General features: G+C 50.6%; 1 protein-coding gene across 3 annotated transcripts in view; it reads right to left on the bottom strand.

Moving 5' to 3' along the window:
• The window catches only part of LOC113201983 (cell adhesion molecule Dscam2-like), a 196203-nt gene that overhangs the window by 143425 nt on the left and 32027 nt on the right, over positions 1–20751 (bottom strand). For all 3 annotated transcript variants that reach the window (XM_052270525.1, XM_052270526.1, XM_052270527.1), the window contains exon 2: positions 1961–2021. In XM_052270525.1, the coding sequence (XP_052126485.1) occupies positions 1961–2015 (55 nt within the window). In that variant the 5' untranslated portion in view covers positions 2016–2021. The remainder of the gene's footprint in view (positions 1–1960; positions 2022–20751) is intronic.

Here is a 20751-nt window from a genome sequence, read left to right as displayed (position 1 = left end):
AGGAGAGTCAAGTTGTACGTATGCGGGCGCGCGTGAGTGGGCTTCAGGAACTAGTTAAATGGTATCGGATCTACCCACATCATATCCCTCCCCTACTTCTCCCTCTTTCCCCGGTGTACGTGTCTCATCGTGTAAAGGCCGCTTCTGGCTGCACATTTTCTCCCTTTGCGGTGTGTGTAATCGGTGGGTGAAAGTCAATTTCATCTCCTCTCCCATCCTATCCCTTCGCCTCTCTGTCTTTCTCCTTCTCTCTAGCAAACACGCACGCGCGCGCTCACACACACACACACACCTATACACACAGAGAGGTGCTTAGTCGGCACGATCCTTGTGTCAACCATGCAGAGGGGCGAATGGAAAATAGACGAATATGCAATGAAAAATTAGAATGCGAGCTGGGAGTGAAAAAACAGAAAAACCCTTAAGCACACACACACATATATATACACTGTGGCTCCAGCTAACCACGTGTGGCTATGTCAGGCCCCAAAGTATCGCACACCAAATACAGGCCAATGCAAAAAAACGTTAAAAAAATTATTATAGTTAAAGTGAAAAAGAATATTTATATTTAAATTAACAGTAAATGTTACTTTTTTGGTCCCCCCGCCTCAAGCAACCAGGCTATTTTCCCTATTACCACGCAAGACCATTGAGACAAAGCAGAGGCGCGGCTCTAACTCGCGTCAGACATGCCAACCTCAACGCAAGGGAAGAGATAGCAGATGAAGTGACTTAAGTAAAATGAGCGATAAAACAACGCATCTGCGAAATGAGGCGAAAGCACGCCACCGACAAGGAACGCGAAACGACTATCTTCAGCACTACAGCCTACCTCGAGGGGCCAACACTGTCTCAGCGCTGCAGGTTTGCGCGGCCCGCACCGCCACCCAGCAGCTCGCCTCGCCGCCCCGCAAAGCCGTTACATAGTAACACCGCTTTTACTTGAGAGCACAGCCGCAGAGCGGAGCAGAGCGGAGCAGAGCGCACCGGAATCCCATTCCCCATATCGTCTCGTAAAATTACCCCCAGAGATAAGAGAGTGCAGTGTTATCAGCGGCGGTCCAGCCCAGGGGCTCCAGCCTCCAGCTCCAGCCCGCCCCCCGCCCCGCTCAAGCTGCTGCTAACGCCTCCCTGCTCGGTCTGCTGCGATAAGGAGGCGGGGATCGACGACCCCTTGGGGGGCCTCTTTTTTGAGGAGACCGGCAGCGGAAACCCTCCTCGCTATCCCCCCGTTTTGGGGGACCCCGCGCTAGCTGTCGTGCCCCCACAAGACACGCCCCGCAGCCCCCCCGGGCCGCCGAGCCAGACGACGAAACGCCCCCCTGAGGCCGCCCGGGGGGTCCAAGTGACGGCATCGAAATATACGCTCGTCATCAGAATTAAATGTGCTTTACTAAAACAAAAGATAAAAATCTGTCTAAAATTGAAACAAAAGATATTTTTCGTTTTATTAGGGGCTGATGGAAGTTTGTGTCCTTTCGTACGTTTATCGTGAATTCCAGATCCCGTGCAAGTAAGAGTGAATTCGCAGTCCTGGCCCGTGCCCATGCCGTGTCAAACGTGTGGTACTCCCCCCCCCCCTAACTCCCCCTGCACACCACACCGAGAATGCTCCTCCATACCATCCAGGGAAAAACTTTTGGAGGCAGCAGCCAGTTTAAAGCTGGAGGAGTTTGCCTCGGGTTTGGGCGATCCGCATGCACGGGCTCTGCCTGCACGGCCGCGCGGCTAGGGCTCGTCGTGACCAACTTTTTCTCGCTCACGCCACGCAGGACCACCACCAGCCGCTCTTTTGCGCCAAACGGCGGACGCGGGATTTTGTGACATTGATCGGACGGGTAGACCGCGTGCGGTGCGCTGTCCGACTAGTTCCGGGCGACACTCCCCGGGCGGGATGGGGTGGGGCGAGGGAGGGGGGCGTTCCATAGTCAGACGTGGGCGAGCGTGCTATACTTACCGACCACGCAGACCAGGGTCACCGCTGCGACCGCTGCGACCAGTCGGCCCGCCATCACAGCCTGCGGACAGAGAAAAGGAGATTCGTTAGCATCAGCATCATACATCATCAGATACGTGCACTCTGCTGCAGCCGCTGCAGCACACATCGACACTAGTGACGACAACAAAACACAACGGCCGAATGTGGCGACGATAAATTATTAAACTTGAACTTGAAGGGCAACTTTGCTTTTTTTGCCAGAGTCCGTATTTTCCACAGATCCGGTTCCACAGATTTATCGCCCTTCCGGCTCGCAAAGCGGCCAGGCGAGGCTGGCAGCAGTGGGCGGCCAGGCAGAGCTGGCGACGCGACACACGCGCACCCCACCCGGGCTAATAACGAATCGAACCTAAAGTTTAATTGTGAGACCTTTTCATTTCACCTCTCTCATACTCTCTCGTTGTCGATGGCGCGCGTGCGCACGCACGCACACACACACACACATTCAAAGTACGCGAAAAATATTTGCACGCCCACCTCTAGCTAGGCTAAAAGGATGCGAGCAGGACCGACTACCCACATCCCCTCCTCTCCCCCTCCCCCTCCCCGGCTGGACGGGATGATCACACACACACACACACACACACACACACACACACACACAGATAGACGCCGTGATGCCGACCGCGCGACCGTGCCGATTTATGTTGACAACTTTGGAAGGAGTTCTGGACGCGGCCGGGCGTGGCTTCCACCGCACCTCTCACATTTTGACCACAGCGGCAGCGGTCCCCCCCCCCTCTCTCTCTTCACCCACCCTTTCTTTCCCCCTCCCTCTCTCCCTCCCCTTCGGCCACACCCGCTTTGCCGATCACTCAACCCCCAAATCCCTTGCTATCGGTTTTGCTCTAACGAGAGGCCTCTCTCCCTCACTCTCTCGCTTCGTGTAGGGCGCGCGTCCCGCCCGGTCACTGTCCGGAGAAGGAAACAAAAATCCCAAGATTTATCGTCGTGCTGTGGTCCAAAAAATAAATAAATTCCATACACACGCCCTGACAACAATAAAAACAAAACCTATATCCCGGCGCCATGTATGTATGTCAGCGACAACAGCTACAAATTGTTTTCAATAATTGAAAAAAATTCCACATAATATCTTGCTACGAGTAGGATGGGAGGTATGTACAAGGTGGATGATATGCCCGCCACACCCACTTCTGTAGTTAGACTATGCTTCAATGACGAAATGCTTTTCTTGTACCATCTCTATGAACATGGCGCTATACTTCTGAAAACGTGCGGGCAACCCACCGGGAGAAAGCTACACAGTGAAGGTGCACGCCATAGGCATCCAAAACCGACTCTTGTATTTCGTGGAACATTTTATAGCCAATACTGTCCCTACGAGAAGGGGCTTTAAGGCCTGGTCGAGAGGACTGTCTCCTTCTTAGCCCTTTGGGCTACTCTGTTTACCACGTGGGGATAAAAGAGCACATTGACAACAAAACCAACAAACCAAGAGAAGATCTCAATCAAGAATCGATATTGAAAGCAGATGATTACAAACTTAGGAATAGGTGAGTGTTCTAATTTTCTCTCATATTTAGCAATTTAGAGGAGATATATAAGGGCGGGCAGGGCAGGGGGGCCAGCGTCTGCAGCCCAGTATTGTTGGGCACCGAGGGGTCCGCAAGTACGGTCTGCCGGTGTACACATGTGGTAGGCTTCCTAGTTTTTCTAGGTTTTCCTAAGGTTTTCCCGGTCTTCCCAACTTTTTCTTGGTTTTCCCAATATCTTGGTTTACTGAGATTTTCTAAAGGCTTCCTCCAGTTTTCTGCAGTTTTCTCGCATTTACATCGGTTTTCCCTTACATTTTCTGGTCTTCCTTGTAATTTCTGGGTCTTTCCTAAAGTTTTTCCTGTCTTCCCTTATATTTTCCGGTTTTCCGTCACATTTGTGGCGTACGATTTTATTGGTCTTCTTCGGTTTTCTTTAGTCTTCCTGGTGGTCTTCCCGGTCTTCCCACTTTTCCGGGCGGCCAGTGTACGCGCTCGAACCTAGTTGCGGACCGCTCGTTGGGCACAGACGGGCGCCGATTGTCGGCGGCGGCCGTATGGGAGCCTAGTATTGTTAGGCAGGGTGAGGGAAGGGATCTGAAGCGACACTCACTCAGGCACTCGGACACGGTTCCACCAGCGCTAAAGACACTTTTTCTGGTCTCCGCTTGATTCTCCTGCCGTTTTGAGAGTAAAAGCTACCTGACACCCTAAAATTACTTTATTCTTTTTTTTTTTAGTCCAAGGGTTTAGAAAGTATCATCTGCTAAAAAAAAGAGCGTGCCCACGTGGGTACACACCCACCCACACACCCCGACACACACACACACACACCATTATTCCTGTTTAATGATCGAAAAACGTCAGCATTGCAAGAAGCGCGCCATGGCCTGCTGAATAAATGAAAAGAATGAACGGGCAGCAGGACCCTGGAGTGTCACTCTTCCTGCTGCTGATCGGTCCGGTCCGCGTCCAAACAAGTCTGGATCAACATTCATTACGTTCCAGTGCCGCCGGCCCGGCAGCCAATATCCACTGCCAGTCAACACGCGCGCGTCCGCACGCACACACGCACACACGCACACACGCACACACACACACACACACAGGGCGAGGCGGGCGGTTGCCTTGGCTCACAATGGACGCCCATACGTCACGGTGCGATGTCTCCTTTCACCCCATTATGGCGCGATTGGACGCGGCCAAACACTGCCTCTCTCCCTCGCCCCTCTCTCACCACCGCAGCCTCCTGCTCCCCCTGGAGAACAAGGAGACAAAGCAGGTGTAGCCTCCAGTGGGCTCAAGTGCCATCCATCAGGACGGCCCCCACCCACACCTTACACCAGCAAGTCCAGACCACGCGACCCACGCACTGCCCGGCCCGCCCTGCTTGCTTGCTTGCGCAATGCGCACGCATTGCTCTCGGTACTCGAACAGTACCATTTCCATCCAAACCATAATTTACTCCTAAGCTGCCGATAATTTGTCATCATCAATATTCCAGTTCTTTGGCCAAGAAAGCATAAAGAACCCAATATTAGTAAACCAGAGGTATGATAATATTGTCCAATAACACTTGTACGTTCACACCCAAAAGACTGAGTTCTTAGACCAAGTGTATTGTACTTGATCCTTCAGGTATGGTACTTGGAACATCGGGGATCAAGTAATGTGCTTGGTCCAAGAACCCATTTTTTTTGGTGACAGTAGCACTAGAAACAATTCAAAATGCTGGTTGACACAGAAAAACGTTTTTTTTTTTTTCTGGGGACCAAATTCAATCAAATTTAAAACGGATAGAGTTTTAGTTCTGTGGACGAAATTTTGATCGCACTGCGATTAAATAATTTAGTCAAGTTGGTTTTGATTGTTCGACCAGGTTCGACCATTTTTAGTGATAAATGGGAGTAATACTGAAAAGAATAGAACCAACTTTGGTTTTCAGGACCAAATTATTTTTTTCCTACAGCATTCACCCTTTAATTGGTTGTGTCAACTAAATTGTTCTCTGGTTGTTCGCTGTACCGGGTGTAACTGTGAATACGCAGCAGTGTTGCGGAGTTGTATACTTAATATGGCCTATGGCCGCAAGGGCCATGGCCCCTTACGGGTGTAAAGAGTAGGCAAACCCGCAGCACTGCTGCATATTCACGGTTACGACCGGTACACTTGGGTTTATCAGTGTATCAGTGTCAGGGCAGCAGTATTAGGACAGAACAGTCCCATCGGCAGTCGCTTTTCCAGAGCGTCTCTGAAACAGACATTCTCTGCAACGCCGCCGCGGTGCCGTCCACATTGATTATGAATCCGAACGATGCGGTTAATGCACTCGGGCACGCGCCTGGCACGAGCAGGGCACGAACAGGGCACGAGCAGGGCACGAGCAGGGCACGAACAGGGCACGAGTAGAGCTGCATTATTCGCAGCGGCGGCAGTGTCCGCGGAGCTACCCTGCACACAGACACAGCCCCACAAATAACGAGCGGAACCGAAATAATTTGCCCGGGTGGAAGAATTAGTAGTTCGAACTATATGCGACTTCAGTAGTTAAACTTCGTTGGAATCTGAAGTTTGGACGCATTTTATTTCTAAACAAACTTTACTTCAGTTGTAAATGTTGTGCATTTCAAACTGTGGTCAAAACTCGTGAAGGATTCTAGTCAAAATGCAGTTGCTCGACACAGTTCAACTACAGTTTAAACACAGTTAAACACAATTAAACTGCAGTCTAACTGTAGTTCACTGCAGACAAACTGCAGTTTAACTATACCAATTTCGTCAACACCTTAGTTCGCCCACAGTTTGGCGTAGTTTCAACTGTACTCTGTCTCCAGATAAAACTGAAGTTCAGTTACAAATGTTCTTCGGATCCGACTATATATAAACTTCAGTGGTAAATGCAAACAAAATGCACTGTTCAAGATTTGGTTCAAAACATTTTTTTCCCCCTCTGACCCTTTCCTTTATCTAGTTTTTATCTCGTATTACCTCATATTACAAGTTATATGATTAAGTGCACAGTACCTTTTGAACGCTGGATTTGCGAAGCTGGATGCAGACGGGAGTTGAACCTCGGACCTTGGAGCTGGGAGCCTCGCACACTGACCACTAAGCCAGCGCGACACCATAGCTCTGGTGCCGCAGGAACTCAATGTGATGCGGAGAGCCCCAGCCCAGGGGCCGGATGGTTTCAGTACAGTTTGACTACAGTTTGACCACAGTTAAAATTCAGTGTTTCTACAATGCGGTGCGGTGGCTGTTAATATACCGTCCCGGTAAAGAAGAAACGGGGAAGAATGCAAGCATGTTGGAAGAAAACGGTAATAACCTAGTGACAGGAAAGTTCACTTCGATTTGAAGAAGTGAAAATTCGAGGGAAAACTTATTTGCGTCAAACCACGATGTGGGTTATCATACAAATAAAAATACAAATAATTATTTATACACTGTGGCCCGAGCTGTGGCCGCAGGGGCTGGGGAAAAAGCAAGGGGACGTTTGTACGTACAAGAATGAATATAATTGATGTGTAAAACGATTACACTCAAAATCTGTCATCCTCCCAAAGCTAGGTATACTGACAGGAATGTAGTGCCCACCATATTATTTGTGTAAGTTGAACTAAAGTTTCAACAGCAAAATAAAACTGTATATGTGACCATAGTAAGGACTCTCCCTAAAGTGCATTCTAACTAAAGCTTGCCTTGAAAGCACAAGTACTCATGTAACAGTAGTGCGTAAGAATAGTATAACTCGGTATCAGGCACAGTTAAAACTGCAGTCAACACTGAACCTATCTTCTAGTATCGAAACTGCAGGTCAACTGGAGAGCAACTACAGTTTAGAGTACAGAATGGTCTCTCTTTCAGACTATGCTTATTACTTCGTTCGTGAATAGTAGTTCCGACTGTAGTTCAACTACTTATTCTTCCACCCGGGTGCACATTCGTGTTCAAATAAGGCACTTGCTGATGGTATTATTGCGGCCATAAATCCGGCAGCGGCCTGCTCGTCCCCCCAAAAGCTGTTTAATAAACATTTTTCATTCGCTCGGATTAAATTCAAATTCCTCGGGGCGGAAGACTACCACTGGCCGGCGCGCTTTATCACACTGCCGTCCGCGCAAACTCCGTTTACGAGGTAATTTCTCCAGACGTTTTCGTTTCTAAAACAAAAAGCAGGAAAAAAGAGAAAAATATAAAGAGACGATCGTCTTTTGTTTTACGATTTCAGGAGGACCGCATGCAGAACGCACAACCGTTTTTGGCTCGCGGCCGATGTTAACGTTCAATTTGGCTGCAAAAGTTTTTCGGCCCGTCATGAAGAAAAGACCCACCCAGACCAAGATCGAGTATTACCGCGACCCTCGCACCACCCGCAGGGCCGCACCCGTAAAACCTTCAATTTCTTGTTTTCTCCCCCTTCTCTGCGAGGACCTCTTTCCCTTTCCCTTCAAAGTGCAAGAAGTAAAAGAGAGAGGGTCGCAGGATTACCCGTTTACCCCCCCCCCCCCGCTCTTTTGTCCATGATTACAAAGTAAATATAAAACATTTACGGCCCACAAAGCGTTATGCTTCAATAAAGACACGCGTATAATAAGTGGGTGGAAGGGAAAGGGGAGAGACATCGATGTACGAGAGAGGAAGGGGGAGGGAGGAAACGGGCCCGCGATGAGCGTAGCCGGGGGTCGGTCGGGGGTCCCGGGTCCCGTTCACGACCAGGACACGGCAGCAGGGCAGCAGACCATAAAGGCAATTCTTAGAGTCGTCCTCGAAGACGACGACGACGTGCAAGGCAGGGCCACACGGACAGTCCGACAGACGGACAGACCCACTGACACAGAGGCGGGCACGCGGCGGACGGACCTAATCCAACCTTTACGACGCGCACACGCCAAGGAATAGACGCGGTTCCTCCCGCTGGCGGACCCACCCAACAGCAGAACGGAGTAAGTGGGGAAGGGGGGAAAGGGAGGATTTAAAAACTTTAACCAACCGGACGCACGGGACCAGCGAGACGGGCTGCGCGCATGGGAAACAAGAAGACGTCGTTGGAACTTTTTTTTTCCTCCTCTCTCCTGGCTCTGGGGCGCTCGTACCAGTACACCCAGCAGCACGGAACGAACTGACCAGAAAGTTTGATCCCATTGCCAGCAGCACCCCCCGTCGCCAACAATGTATTCATGTTTTACGAGGCGTGCAACAAACTGTGTCCAAACGACAAACTCTCCTTTCCTGCGCAAGCTCAACCGCGCCTTCTATTCTCTAAAACTGCTGCATTTCCAAACGACCACCTCCCTCCCCTTGCATCATCAGTGCTGCAGCGAACTGCCCGGAACCCCTTTTCCTACTGCCTCACCCCTCACCCCCATCCACCCCCTTTCCATCTCATTCTTTCTTCGCTGTTTCTCTTTTCCAAACGAAATGCTTGCTGGGCGTGGGTGGTAAAGATCGAAATGCAAAGCCAGAAGTTTATTTACCCAGACGAGAGACCAAACAACGCCCTTATTCCTCTCAAGAATGACCATAAATAATTACAACTTTTTTCCCACTCCCGCTCAATTCCGCCACGCTTAATATTCTTTTCCCCAAGACACTCCGGTACAGCCACCGTGCAGCTCGCGGCTGACAACGCCATACGTCCCTTGTAATCGCCCGGACGGTCCCTCCGTTAACACAATGTCTGTTTTTTTAAAGGAGGGAAAATTTTGAAGAACTCCCATAAACTGAGGGAAAATGGCCGAATTCTGAAGAAGTCTCGTAAAAAATGTGGGAATTTGCCTCATTTTTTTGATAAGATGTCATCAAAATCTGGGAAGTTAACCTCAGAATTTTCCCAACACTGTACTTTCCCAACACTGTACTTTGAAATGACAATGTCATATTGTTATCCCAGTGCTTTCACCCCACAACATGCAATTCCATTCATGGAAATTTCACAATCCTATATTGGTTAATAATTGACAGCACCTGACTTTTGTTAAATTGCAGGTTTTTCTTACAGTGTACCTCCTCAAAAAAAAAAAACAGACAATACTTTTACCGTCGTGCGCGGGTCCGCCGCATCCCGGCCGCATCGCCTATCTCGCCGCGTGGCATGCGCACCGCACTCCGCCGTGCTCTGGGGGCCGGCAGGGCAGCACATTCAGTACGCACATAACGAATCGCACCCCTCCTCCTTCTTCTTTCTTTCTTTTTTTAAGGGGGGAGGGGGGTATCTCCTTTACTTTGTTTTTAACCCGTTCTTGTTTGATACTGTTGTTTTGCTTCCCGACCGCGCCCAGGATCGCTGCCGCGCGCTAGGGTCATTTGTCTCTCACGGGGAGCGGCTGCGGAGAGTATGGGAGCGCAGCGATGACCTCGCGCGCCGTCTCAGGACCGCGAGTGGCGTAGCAGCAGCAGCCGCCCCCGCGCCCCTGGAGCCGCCGCGGGGGCGGGCCGCAGTGCTGGACCCACTCCCTTTGACCGGATCTACATCGAGCCGCCACCACCGCTACAGAGTGCCAAGAATATGAATTGCGGAGAACGAGCGAGGCAAAAGACTCCACTTCTTAATTAAAAACGCTCGGCGCGGCCACCAAGAGGAAACGGAGAGCGAGCGAGCGAGAGAGAGAGAGAGAGAGCGAGCGAGAGAGAGCGAGAGAGAGAGGGCGGCAGAGCGAGAGAGGCTGAGTGGGAGCGGCACAAGCCCTTTGGATGGCACCGCCCCAGCGCGCGCGCCCAAAGCAACATCAGCCATCACCGCGCTCGTTCTGATGGAAGGGGACCGAAGGGGACCGAAGGGGACTCGCCCCACCAGATTTCAGAGAAATCGTTTCGGGGTGTTGGTGCACCCTCCCCCCCCCCCCCCCCCCTATGCACGCCACGTATTCGACTCCGCCGCTGCGCGAAGTGAGGAAATGAATGAGCGACAACCAAAACTTCCTCGAACTATGCTTCCCTTTGAGAGTCGCGCTATCGAACCAGCGAACCAGAGTGAATGATAGTGACGCGAAGACTCGTTTAGTCACATATATGTACAACAACACTCAAACCCTATTCTCACTTGCCTTTTTTTTATGTTGTTTTTTCCGTTTTCTGTTTCTGCCGCTGGCTCCGCCGGCCAACACTTTTACAGCACCATAAAATTCACTTGTCCGTGTTCCTGCTGTGTTTACCCGCGTCCGGAACTTCCCTCTCCCCCCACCCCCCTTTTCCTTCCCCACCCATTTCCGCATGTTTGACATGCGCCGATTCCACCTACGTCATTTCACGACCGGCCGGGCGATCCAGGTGTGTGCAAGAGGCAGGAAGGGGGAGGCGAGCGGGGGAAGGTAGAGTTGCAGAGCAGCGCTGGGGAGAGTGTATGCGGCGGAAAGGGGAGGGAAGGGGGACGACGTGCGGAGGTTGGGAGCAAACGCTGCACAGTATGAACACAGTTTGATGTGTCACCTGGTGGAGCGTCCCAGCAGCGCCAGAGCCAGCGCTGTGTAACGAGTGCCTGGCAATACGGCCAACCTAGCCCATCGCATGCCCCCTCCCAACAACCGAATTCATCAGCAGCACACCGTCATTTCATCAGCAGCAGTGCAATCTCATATCGGCCGAGCCCAACAGCGCGAGCACACTACAAGGTAGACGCACGTTAAAACCGTGTGAGGCTGAGCTAAATGTGCGTCTACCTTGGCCTGCGGCGCCGCTAAAGTCAAAATTTATCAAAAGTTTGATTCAACTAACACCTTTGAAATCCCTGTGCTGCCCTAATTCCTTCTCGGTCAGGACCAGTGGTCTAAATGAATATGGTGTCCAAAAAATAAAAAATAAAACAAGTAAAATGCTGTGTATTGGAAGCTAAGTGTGTCTCAAAATTTAAATGAAATTACATAGTTCAAAATTATCTACAAATAAATGTGGAAGATCAAACATATGTTCTTTTTATCTTTTTAGCAATAATACTCAACTATTATCAAATTCTAAATTGAATTTAAGGGTTCAATTAATTTCTGTTTGTTCATGGTTAATAGAAGGGTGAATTCATTGATGTAAATTAAAATTCTTATTCCATGATGCACTAACAAACCTAACTGAATACCGTGCGTTTAGTTCAATTAACGCCTTTGAAATCCCTGTCCTGTTTGGTAGATCGATTTCTGTTTGTTCCTTTCAATATACTCTATACTCAATAATCACCGTTCTGCCTTACAAATTTTAGGTTTAACGTCACAAATTAATATTTGTTTCAAAACACATGTGCTTATTTGTTAAATCACTTTCCACTTGAATGAAAGAGTTATACTCTTATAACTCTTTCATTAAAGCTTTCCAGCAACACACGTGTTAACATTACTATTTTATGCATTTTTAAATTTGTTTAGTTGAATATGTATTTGCTACATTTATTCATTGCATTCATAATATTTACTGTAGCTCATAGGGCCAAAGCAAAATTCTAAACCAAAGCTTGATGAGAGCACGCATGTGTTCAAAAAACTTAACATATATTTTAGCCGGGCGATTAAATGTGAAACTTACTTGCAATGGCTGGGTTTTCAGAGAATGATTCAAGCATATTATGCTTTATTCCAGGCTACGATCTATCAAACTCCACAATGTTCACACTTCCCTAATTAACATTTTGATTTTTCTTGGAGGGATAGGTTGAGTACTTATGACCGAATTTTATGTCATGTCTCTCAGTCCCTAAACAAAGTTTGACACAATTGACACAACTACACAGAAAATAAAACTATTGTTTTGCTGACCATAACCTTGACCTATCTCAAAATCAGTTTTACCAACATCTTTAACTAGCCAACCAATTTTGAGTTGTTGGAACTTTTTGTTTTAAATTTCTTAAAAACTGAATCTTTTTAAATTTGCGATTACAACTTAGTTATGTCCTTTGTCATTGGTATGTTTTCGCGATTTTGGTTGGCAAGCCTGTTCACTTCTCACGTCTCACGCCTCACGTCTGGCGCCTCACGCCAGCTTCCCGTCTGCCTCCCGTGGCGCTATCTCACAGGGCTGAGCATTTAAAGTTAAAGTTCAATTCAAATTTCAATTTAGCTCAGCCAATAACAGTGCTAAAATACAAGTCAGTAATTTATCGGAAACAATGTGAAACCTTCCGAATATAGACCTACTTACACCACGGTAAAGAGAACATCTTGGAATTCAAGTAGATTCCTTGAAAACTGTCTTAAACCAATTAGATCGCTTGAAATCCAAGATGTCATTTTTACCGTGACTATCATGTGCGACCACGCATGAATTGAAGCATCCGATGCATCTCATCACTTTGTCACTTATGAACATCAGCCTCATGGATTAAAACCATCGCATAAAAATGTATAAGCGGACTTGAATGTCACATGTATAATGCCGCTCTTCAGGGACTCGCATTTTACGGGTTTTGGGGGTGGTGTGGGGCCTATATGTTAAGAGGAGAATCAGAGAAGGACTCGAGAGGAAAATGTTCGTAGCATTCTACCTATACATGAGAAGAGAATGTGTGTAGTATCATTCCCGTGCGTGGTTATGATATTGGCATGTAGCATGGCGTATCAAGAATTTAATTTTAGGGGAGACCATGTCATGCTGCATCTTTTGCGTACTCCTTGGACACAGGGCTTCGTAACTTATTACTTAAAAGCCTTTAACGGGATTTAAAGCAGAGAGTCAGTTGTTACATGTATCTTTTAAAGAACCCTTTTAAAAATAAGTTAGTTATTCGGCTTGTCGAACTTTTCCCCACAGCATCTACGATTAATATCGTTCATGTTTGAAAATCCGTAACTTACACTGTTATTCAGAGGAATGTGACGTCACATTCGTTTCAATGTGAAGCGTGTCACATTCGTTTCAATGTGAAACGTGTCACATTTGTTTGAATATTGTGTCACATTCATTTAAACGTGACTAAACGTAAATTGATGCTCTAATGGCGCCAGGCTTAGCCGACTTACATTTAAACATGACACAACATTCAAACAAACGTGACACGATTCACATTGAAACGAATGTGACGTCACATTCGTTGACTAACAGTGTTTAACTTAACCCGAGACTGAAATGTGTGTTTCGTTACGTTGAGCAACTTAACCTCGAGCTTAACATTCCTTTCGTGTTATGATAAGTTACGGAGCCCTGCTTTGACAGGTAAATTGCATACCAATCAGGCGTCTGACTCGTACAATGGCCAACTAATGTACCCCTGTACAGGCCATTCCTTTTTAGAGGGAGAGGGGGTGGGGAGGGGGCATGTTATGACCAACATGACCGCCCGCCCGGCTACACGACTGGTATTTAGAACTGAATTGTCAACCGATATTTTTTTTTTTACATCGCACGTCGCACCATTCTACAATCTGCCAGCCGGTGCAGAGCCCAGCGCTCAGCGCAGCGCACCATCAGAATCGCGTTCCATTTGCGTTTGGCGTCGTGCGGCAAAGAGCGCGAGGGATTTCCCCCACGTTCAACCACGCCCCCCATACACACACGTACACGCACGTTCGCTTGCGCACACACACACACAACACACACATTTCGCGCGCGCACACACACACAGCCTTGCGGCAGTCGCGATCAATTTGCCATCACACCTCGTGGATGTGAGGCGAGCTGAGAATTTGGCGGCATTATGGTGGCGTGATTGTCCCAACAAAAGCGAGCCGTACACGAACACGCCCCCTTTGCACACACACGCACAGTCCTCACACACACAAGCGCGCGCGAACACACACACACACACACGGAAGTCTTCCTTCTTTGTAGCTCCACCCCCCCTGGCGTCCCCTTTCTCCACCGCCCTCACTCAGCGCTCAGTGCCTGGCTGCCGGCTGCACAGGAGTCCATGCGGTAGAGCCGGATGATCCTTTTGTCATCTGTGTGAGTGTGTGTGTGTGTTTATTTGTACGTATCGTATGAAGAGCTGCTAGTAAAGCTGAGCGCCCTGCCTCTCCTCTCCTCTGCAGCCAGCGACGGCGGCGGCGGCAGCTCGAGGGGGTCTCCTCCAGACGTTTAGGTCCGGCCGCGCTTTATCGTTATTGCGCTCTGGTCCTGACGCGCGGCGTGACCCCGCGGCGGCACGCCCCCCGCCCTCCCCCCCTCCCGCGGAGCCCCACGCGGCCGCCCGGCCGCCCCCCGCGGCGGCGGACAGCTGTTTACGATATGGGCAGCAATAACGGCTGCTGCAGACAACGGGCCGCCGCCGGACGCCACGGCATAGCCGCCGATCGTATAAGCCACTCGGGTCATTTTATACCGTATTTATTCATACGATTGTCGCACTGCTTCCATTTAACGCACGCGGGTCCGCGGTCGGGGCTGCCCCCCACGCCAAACGGCGCTCGGGGAATCACCCCGCACCGTGGCGCTTCATTTTAGATCTGGCTTCCCGCTGCTGTTGCTGCTACTGCCGCTGGGAGTACGCTGGGAACACGCAGGAACTGTGTATCTTTGGCAAGGAGATATTTTTATTTTGGGGAGGATAGTGATACAGTCTTGACTGACTGGCACAGATGCTGGAAACTTAAAATTCTTACAACGCCCCCCCCCCCCCCCCCCCTAGAAACAATGCAGCCTACTGCAAAATATTAGTTATAACTGTACAACCCCCTATGGCTGAACAAATCCTTTGGCACTTCTGCGAAATATTTGAATCCTTTATACTGCAAATGTGTTCGTATTGTGATGCTCGAAGTTTTTTCTTGCAAGCTTTGACAATCCTTACGAACAAATTGTTTGTATTACGAACTATCTACTGAGTACAAAGAAATAGTTCGCACTACTTTTATGATGAAACATTTATTCGTAACAGACGAGCTGTCGGCATATCCCATAGCTTGTAGCTGGAAAGCATTTGCGGTGGACCCGGGAGAGGGGCGGGTGCAGCCGCCACTTTTCGCGGCCCGCGCGACGAGTAACGACGGTCCTTTTGCCCTTCTGCTACGGGCATAACGTCCTAAATTCATTGGCGGGCCATGTGTAGAGCATACCGCCCTCGGTGACGTAGGAGGGGCCGCCCCCTGCCGGGCGTGTGGGACCGCGGAGGGGCAGGGGGATGGCACGCATCCGATCGTGTGTCGCTGGACCGGCGCTCCCCGGGGGGTCCGGTCGGTCTGACAGGCACGATGCTGTACGCGGCCCCAGGAGGGGCCCAGCCACCAGCCCCTCGGCCACCAGCCGACATATATAATGGGGCAAGTCTTGTTGGCAAAACACTTTGTAGAAGTTTATTTTCAATGACGCTGCAAAGGAAACGCTTGTCGCATTATACGAAACAGGCATTTCGCTATAGCAATTAGCCTCAGAATCTGAGCAACTCAGTTATTAAAATAAAGTCATTTTGTAGGTCAAACCAGTAAGTTTCTAATTGAAACCTTTTTTACGGGTTGTTCTAAGCCCCTGCGAAGCTGCCTGAAGCTATGTTTGTATTTTAAAACAACAGATTCAATCTTCGTAAATTTACGACATTTGTTGTAATTTTGATTTACAAAATATGTCGTAAATTTACGACAGCCCATTCTGGCTCGTCGGTCAATTCCAAGTCGATATGGAGTGCTTTTAAATTTACAATTTCCAATTGTAATTTTAAGACTTTCATCAGGGAAAATTTTCCCGTAACCTTTACGAGTATTTTTTACAGTGATAGGTCAGGTATTTGACCATTATCAATTGTCGTTGCTGACAAATAAAACTCATTTGAGTAACTTTCAGGGATGTTAAAATAAGTACTTAACATAAAAAATATTTTTCCAGGTCCTTCACCCCTTCGCCGCTACTAGCATCACCATCGCGCTGGCGGCTGACACGACAAAAGGCTGTTTTGCTCGCGGACGAGACTGGAATGGAGTCAGAGATCTCCACAAATGAGGCGGAATCCCCAACGGGAAGCCCCCTCTCCTTCCACCCCGGGGTGGTGTGTGTGACGCCTGGGAGGCATGCAGTGGTTCCACAACAAAGAGCCGTCCGACCGCCAGCCGGGCCGGGCTAGGCCCCCACAGCCCCTCCTCAGCCTCCCGCGGCCCAGGCCCACCGCCCAGCGGGCCAACAGCACATCATTTTCAAGGCGATGTCCGAGGCCGGGTGGGACGCCGCTCCATGCCAAGGCCAGATCCCACGGGTCCCGTTGGTTGTGTCTGCGGGGATCCGGCCGCATAGCAGCGCAAACTTAACCTCAAACGTCCTCCGCCGCAACCGAGCCGTGGGCCGTGAGGTCGTCCGACGACGACACAGGCAAACGACTCGCCGCGACCTCAAGAGACTTGCGAGGTCGCACTTTTAGGCCGCCGCGGATCACAGGTCAAACGCGACCTCAAGAGGCCTGCTGCTGCCGGTCAGAGCGTATAAGCGGGTGTCAGAGGTCCATGGCCGCCTCAAGAGGCCCGCTGACAGTGAGGCCACACTCTTCCGCGTGCAGTTTGTTGGTCGGTACATTTGCCTTGGCCCCAGGGCGGGCGGGGGGCGAGCAGTAATGACCAAAGTTACCGCGTGCGGCCGGGGGCCTCGCCGGGGCCTCGCCGGGGCCTCGCCGTGTTGCTTGCTCTCGGGGCGGGCGAGGCGAATAAGGCACACAGAGGCCAAACTTTGCGTGAGCCTTGCGGCTGCGCCGAGTGAATGAGTGTCGGGGCTTCGTCTCGACGTCAAAGACACTTAGCCAAGTCTGGGCTACTTGTCCCCCCCGGGCCAACGACGGCGGGCCACGGGAGAACAAAAAGGGCCATCCACAACGTAAACCGCTCACAGCTCCTGTCGCTAGGGAAGGATGGGAGGGGAGTGCGGGGCTAAAACCAAAGACATTATTAGCCCCTTTATTTAATGCGTTATGCATTCGATCGCGGAAACACTTTTACAGTGGCAATAAGTACAACGTTGATAAACAAACCCATATACCATTCATTGAGAACTTTTAAATCGTTACAAAAACATGTTGCATGGTGTGATGTTACAGACGGTAAATTTACGATTTGAAATTGTAAAATTACAAGCACAGCTAATTAAGCTTACCAAAATATTTTTCAGTGTATCGGTTATAACAAAACTCGCCGAACACTCTCAACACCCATACCGATTGATACCGAGAAACGCTACGCAGCCGATCAGCCCGGCAGAACACTCGTTGAGCTCCACAACTGCAGCCCAGTCCGCTTCACCTCTGGCTGCCCTGCCGTCACGCGCCGCCGCACGGCACTGCAGCAGCGCCAGCTTTACGAGAGGCGGAGCCTTCATTCAAGCGAGCAATGAAACAGCAGTGCAGCCGGTGTGTTTGGTGTAGCACCGCTGCAAACACAGGCCCCCGACACACGCACACACTCACGCGTTGCGATATTTTTTTCCCGCCGCAAGCCTTTACTACTGCTTCTCACGAACGACAGCACGACGACTACCAGCGAGCGTGAACCAGCCACGCGCCTGAAACACATGCGGGCGCGCGAGCGCTTGCAAAAGCAAGGGGTCAGGACATAAAAGTGAGGGAAGAAAGAAAACTTTAGAGAATCGCAGGAGCAGCAGTGGTATAACAGCAGCAGCGCAAGAAGCTTCGAAAAAGCTGCCGGTTACGCCGTCAGCCTCGACGACCACTCTCTTTGCCAAGGCAACGCGGCACAACGCAACATTGAAAATGTTGAATAGAAAATTTGGAAATATCTGTTTAAGTTTTTAAAACCTTAATGTTGTAAAAATGTTCCGGGTTTCATAGAAAATTTAATGCAAATAATTTCCCATGAGTTTAGATAACTCATTATTTTTTGTTTCGCTCTATATTTATACATCTTGAGCAGAAATGCCTAATGACACACACATGAGCCTCTCAGAGCACAGGAGGGGACTCACCCAGAGCGTCGGGCTGATTTGCACGGGGCGCATGGCGAGGTACAGCCATGCGGCCGGCAACCCTTGAGATTGGCCGGTAATGACGGTCAGGGGGCTGAATTGATGTTGATGCTCGCCCGGCCCGGCCCGGCCCCACAAGAGGCAGCTCCTCCCCGCACCCAGCCCCCGCCGCCACCACCGGGGCCCCAGAAGGGGTCGCCCCGGTCCAGCAGGATGCGTGCCAACTCCTCTGGCCCCGGCTGCTGCACCAGAACAAAAGCTGATGTGATGGAGGGACCGCTGATTTCGCAAATTCTTTAGGGCTCCGGTCGGGTAGCGCGGGGTTCGCAGAGACGTGACCCGCTCCGGCCCCAACGGGCCCGGGCGCCCCTAAACATTCAGGTCACGCGACCTCACCGTCTTAGCGCCCCGCCCCACCCAACCCCGCCCCAACCCAGTCGCCGCCGCACCCGGCCACGAAACCCTTTTACCAGCGATCGACACCTCATCACTTTTACTCATCACCAGCCAGGCAGCTCCCTTCTAGCCACTGCCAAAAAAGAAAGAAGGTGGAAAAAAAAGAGAAACTAATCCACAACCAAGCTCAATGGGAACGGCAGCCAACCTAAAGGGCCGCAGCCGAACCACAGGCACTATGTAGTATGTTCCCGGGCGCAGCTCTCACACAAACGCGCAGACACAAGCGCACACAAGCGCACACACAGCGGCAGGAACTGTGCATCAACCACAGGAAATTGCATCGGGGATGATGTCTCGTAACAACGCTCCCTGACATACGCGCGCACTTGGCCTGCATAATGCCCGTCCACTTATTGGTAGCGAATGCCACTCCCCCTCCCCTCCTCCCCCCCCCCCTCCTTTGCCTTCCATCCGTGTTTCGCAGTCGGCTACAATTACATACGCCGGGAGCACTCCGCCCCTCTGCGTCGTGCCGACCCACATTCCGCACCGAGCACTGGAACCGGAACCACTCAACGTCAACAATCCATAATAATATTGGAATAATAACGCACTGGAGTGAGCAGCCATGGTCTGGGGAAACATTTCATTAGAACATTATACACTCGCAAAAATGTCATTGGAATTTAAAAACTCTCACAGAACGGCTTTCAAATGCTGACAAATTATTTTGCTAGCTTTCTTCAATTTTACGCGGACAACCAACAAAATGTGGACAAGTTTATTTCTTTCAGTCTATGAGATTCGGAGACTTCCTTCGGCACCGAGGCTGCAGCTGCCACAGGCCGGAACGATAACACGCTTCTCATCGCCGGCCCCACAGCGCCACTGCTCCTGTGCGGGCCCTGAGCATCTGGGTTCACGTGACCCAGCTGAGGGAGGATACATCTCTTTGAATCAGAGAAAAGGGGGATGACGAAGAGACCGGCGAAGAAATGGTGGGTGCGGGGTGCGGGAAACATGGGAAGGCAGAGAAAAATACGCACACACACTCACGCACATGAAAATGAGACGCTTACTGCGGGCGGGCTGGTCCGCTATTTATTACCAAAATAGTGAATTAGGTGAATGCATGGACACTAGAATATTAAGGAGCGTTTATCATAGACCCGCACCAAAATCCGGTACATAAAGGATGAGTGGTATTAAACAAAAAGGGGGTAAGAGAGTGGGATTACTGGAGATTGGAGATGCCCAGCAGGTCTGCTTGCCCAACACAAACCCCGTCACCTACAGGGAGCTGGACAGGCGGCAGCCACGAAATCAATTCTGCACAAACCGAAAAAAGAAAAAAAAGAGGAATCCCCTGTCGAAATGAAACGAGGGAGCAGCGCGTTTTTCGCGCAGCTTTTTGCACTGAATGGAATCAATCCCAGGCGCCGCTTTTTATTGCACCGGGGCAATAAAGCCGTGTTCTCGAGCGTTCGGTTTATTCGCGATAAAATAATTTGCGCGTGTCGTGGAACACCCTTGGCCGGAGCTGGCCGCCAGGAGGACAGGCCGGGTGTGAGATAGGACGCATCCTCACCACGGCGTCCCCGCATTCATTTCCTGGCATGCGTCTTCATTCGCGACGCGTTCTCTCTCCTCTCCTCTTTACTTTCTCTCGTTCTCTCCTCTGCCCCGCCTCTCTCTCTCTCTCTCTCTCTCTCTCTCTCTCTCTCTCTCTCTCTCTCTCCTCACTACGGCCCGATTTCATCCAAACTTTGCTGGAAACGAAATACCAGGCACGGGCGGCGGCGGTACAACGAGCAAGGACCACCGGCCTTGTTCAGTCCCAGTCCCGCTGGGTTACGCAAAGTTCCGGGCGTGGCGGGGCGTATACTAGCGCGGATGGGGTGGGGTCGGGGTGGCGTCGGGGTGGGGTCCAAGTTGCTGTGTACAGGAGTGCGCGCCCCCCAGAGGAGCCCGGCGGCCCCCGCGCGCCCCCACGTGACCAACGCCACAGGTCGTGGCGGGGCGGGCCCAAGGGCGGGGCGGGGCGGG

The sequence above is a fragment of the Frankliniella occidentalis genome, unplaced genomic scaffold (assembly GCF_000697945.3).
Source record: "Frankliniella occidentalis isolate FOCC.00 unplaced genomic scaffold, Focc_3.1 Scaffold126, whole genome shotgun sequence".
Taxonomy (NCBI): Eukaryota; Metazoa; Arthropoda; class Insecta; order Thysanoptera; family Thripidae; genus Frankliniella; species Frankliniella occidentalis.
Note: the sequence above shows the minus strand (reverse complement) of the source record. Positions and strands in the feature narration are given on the sequence as shown.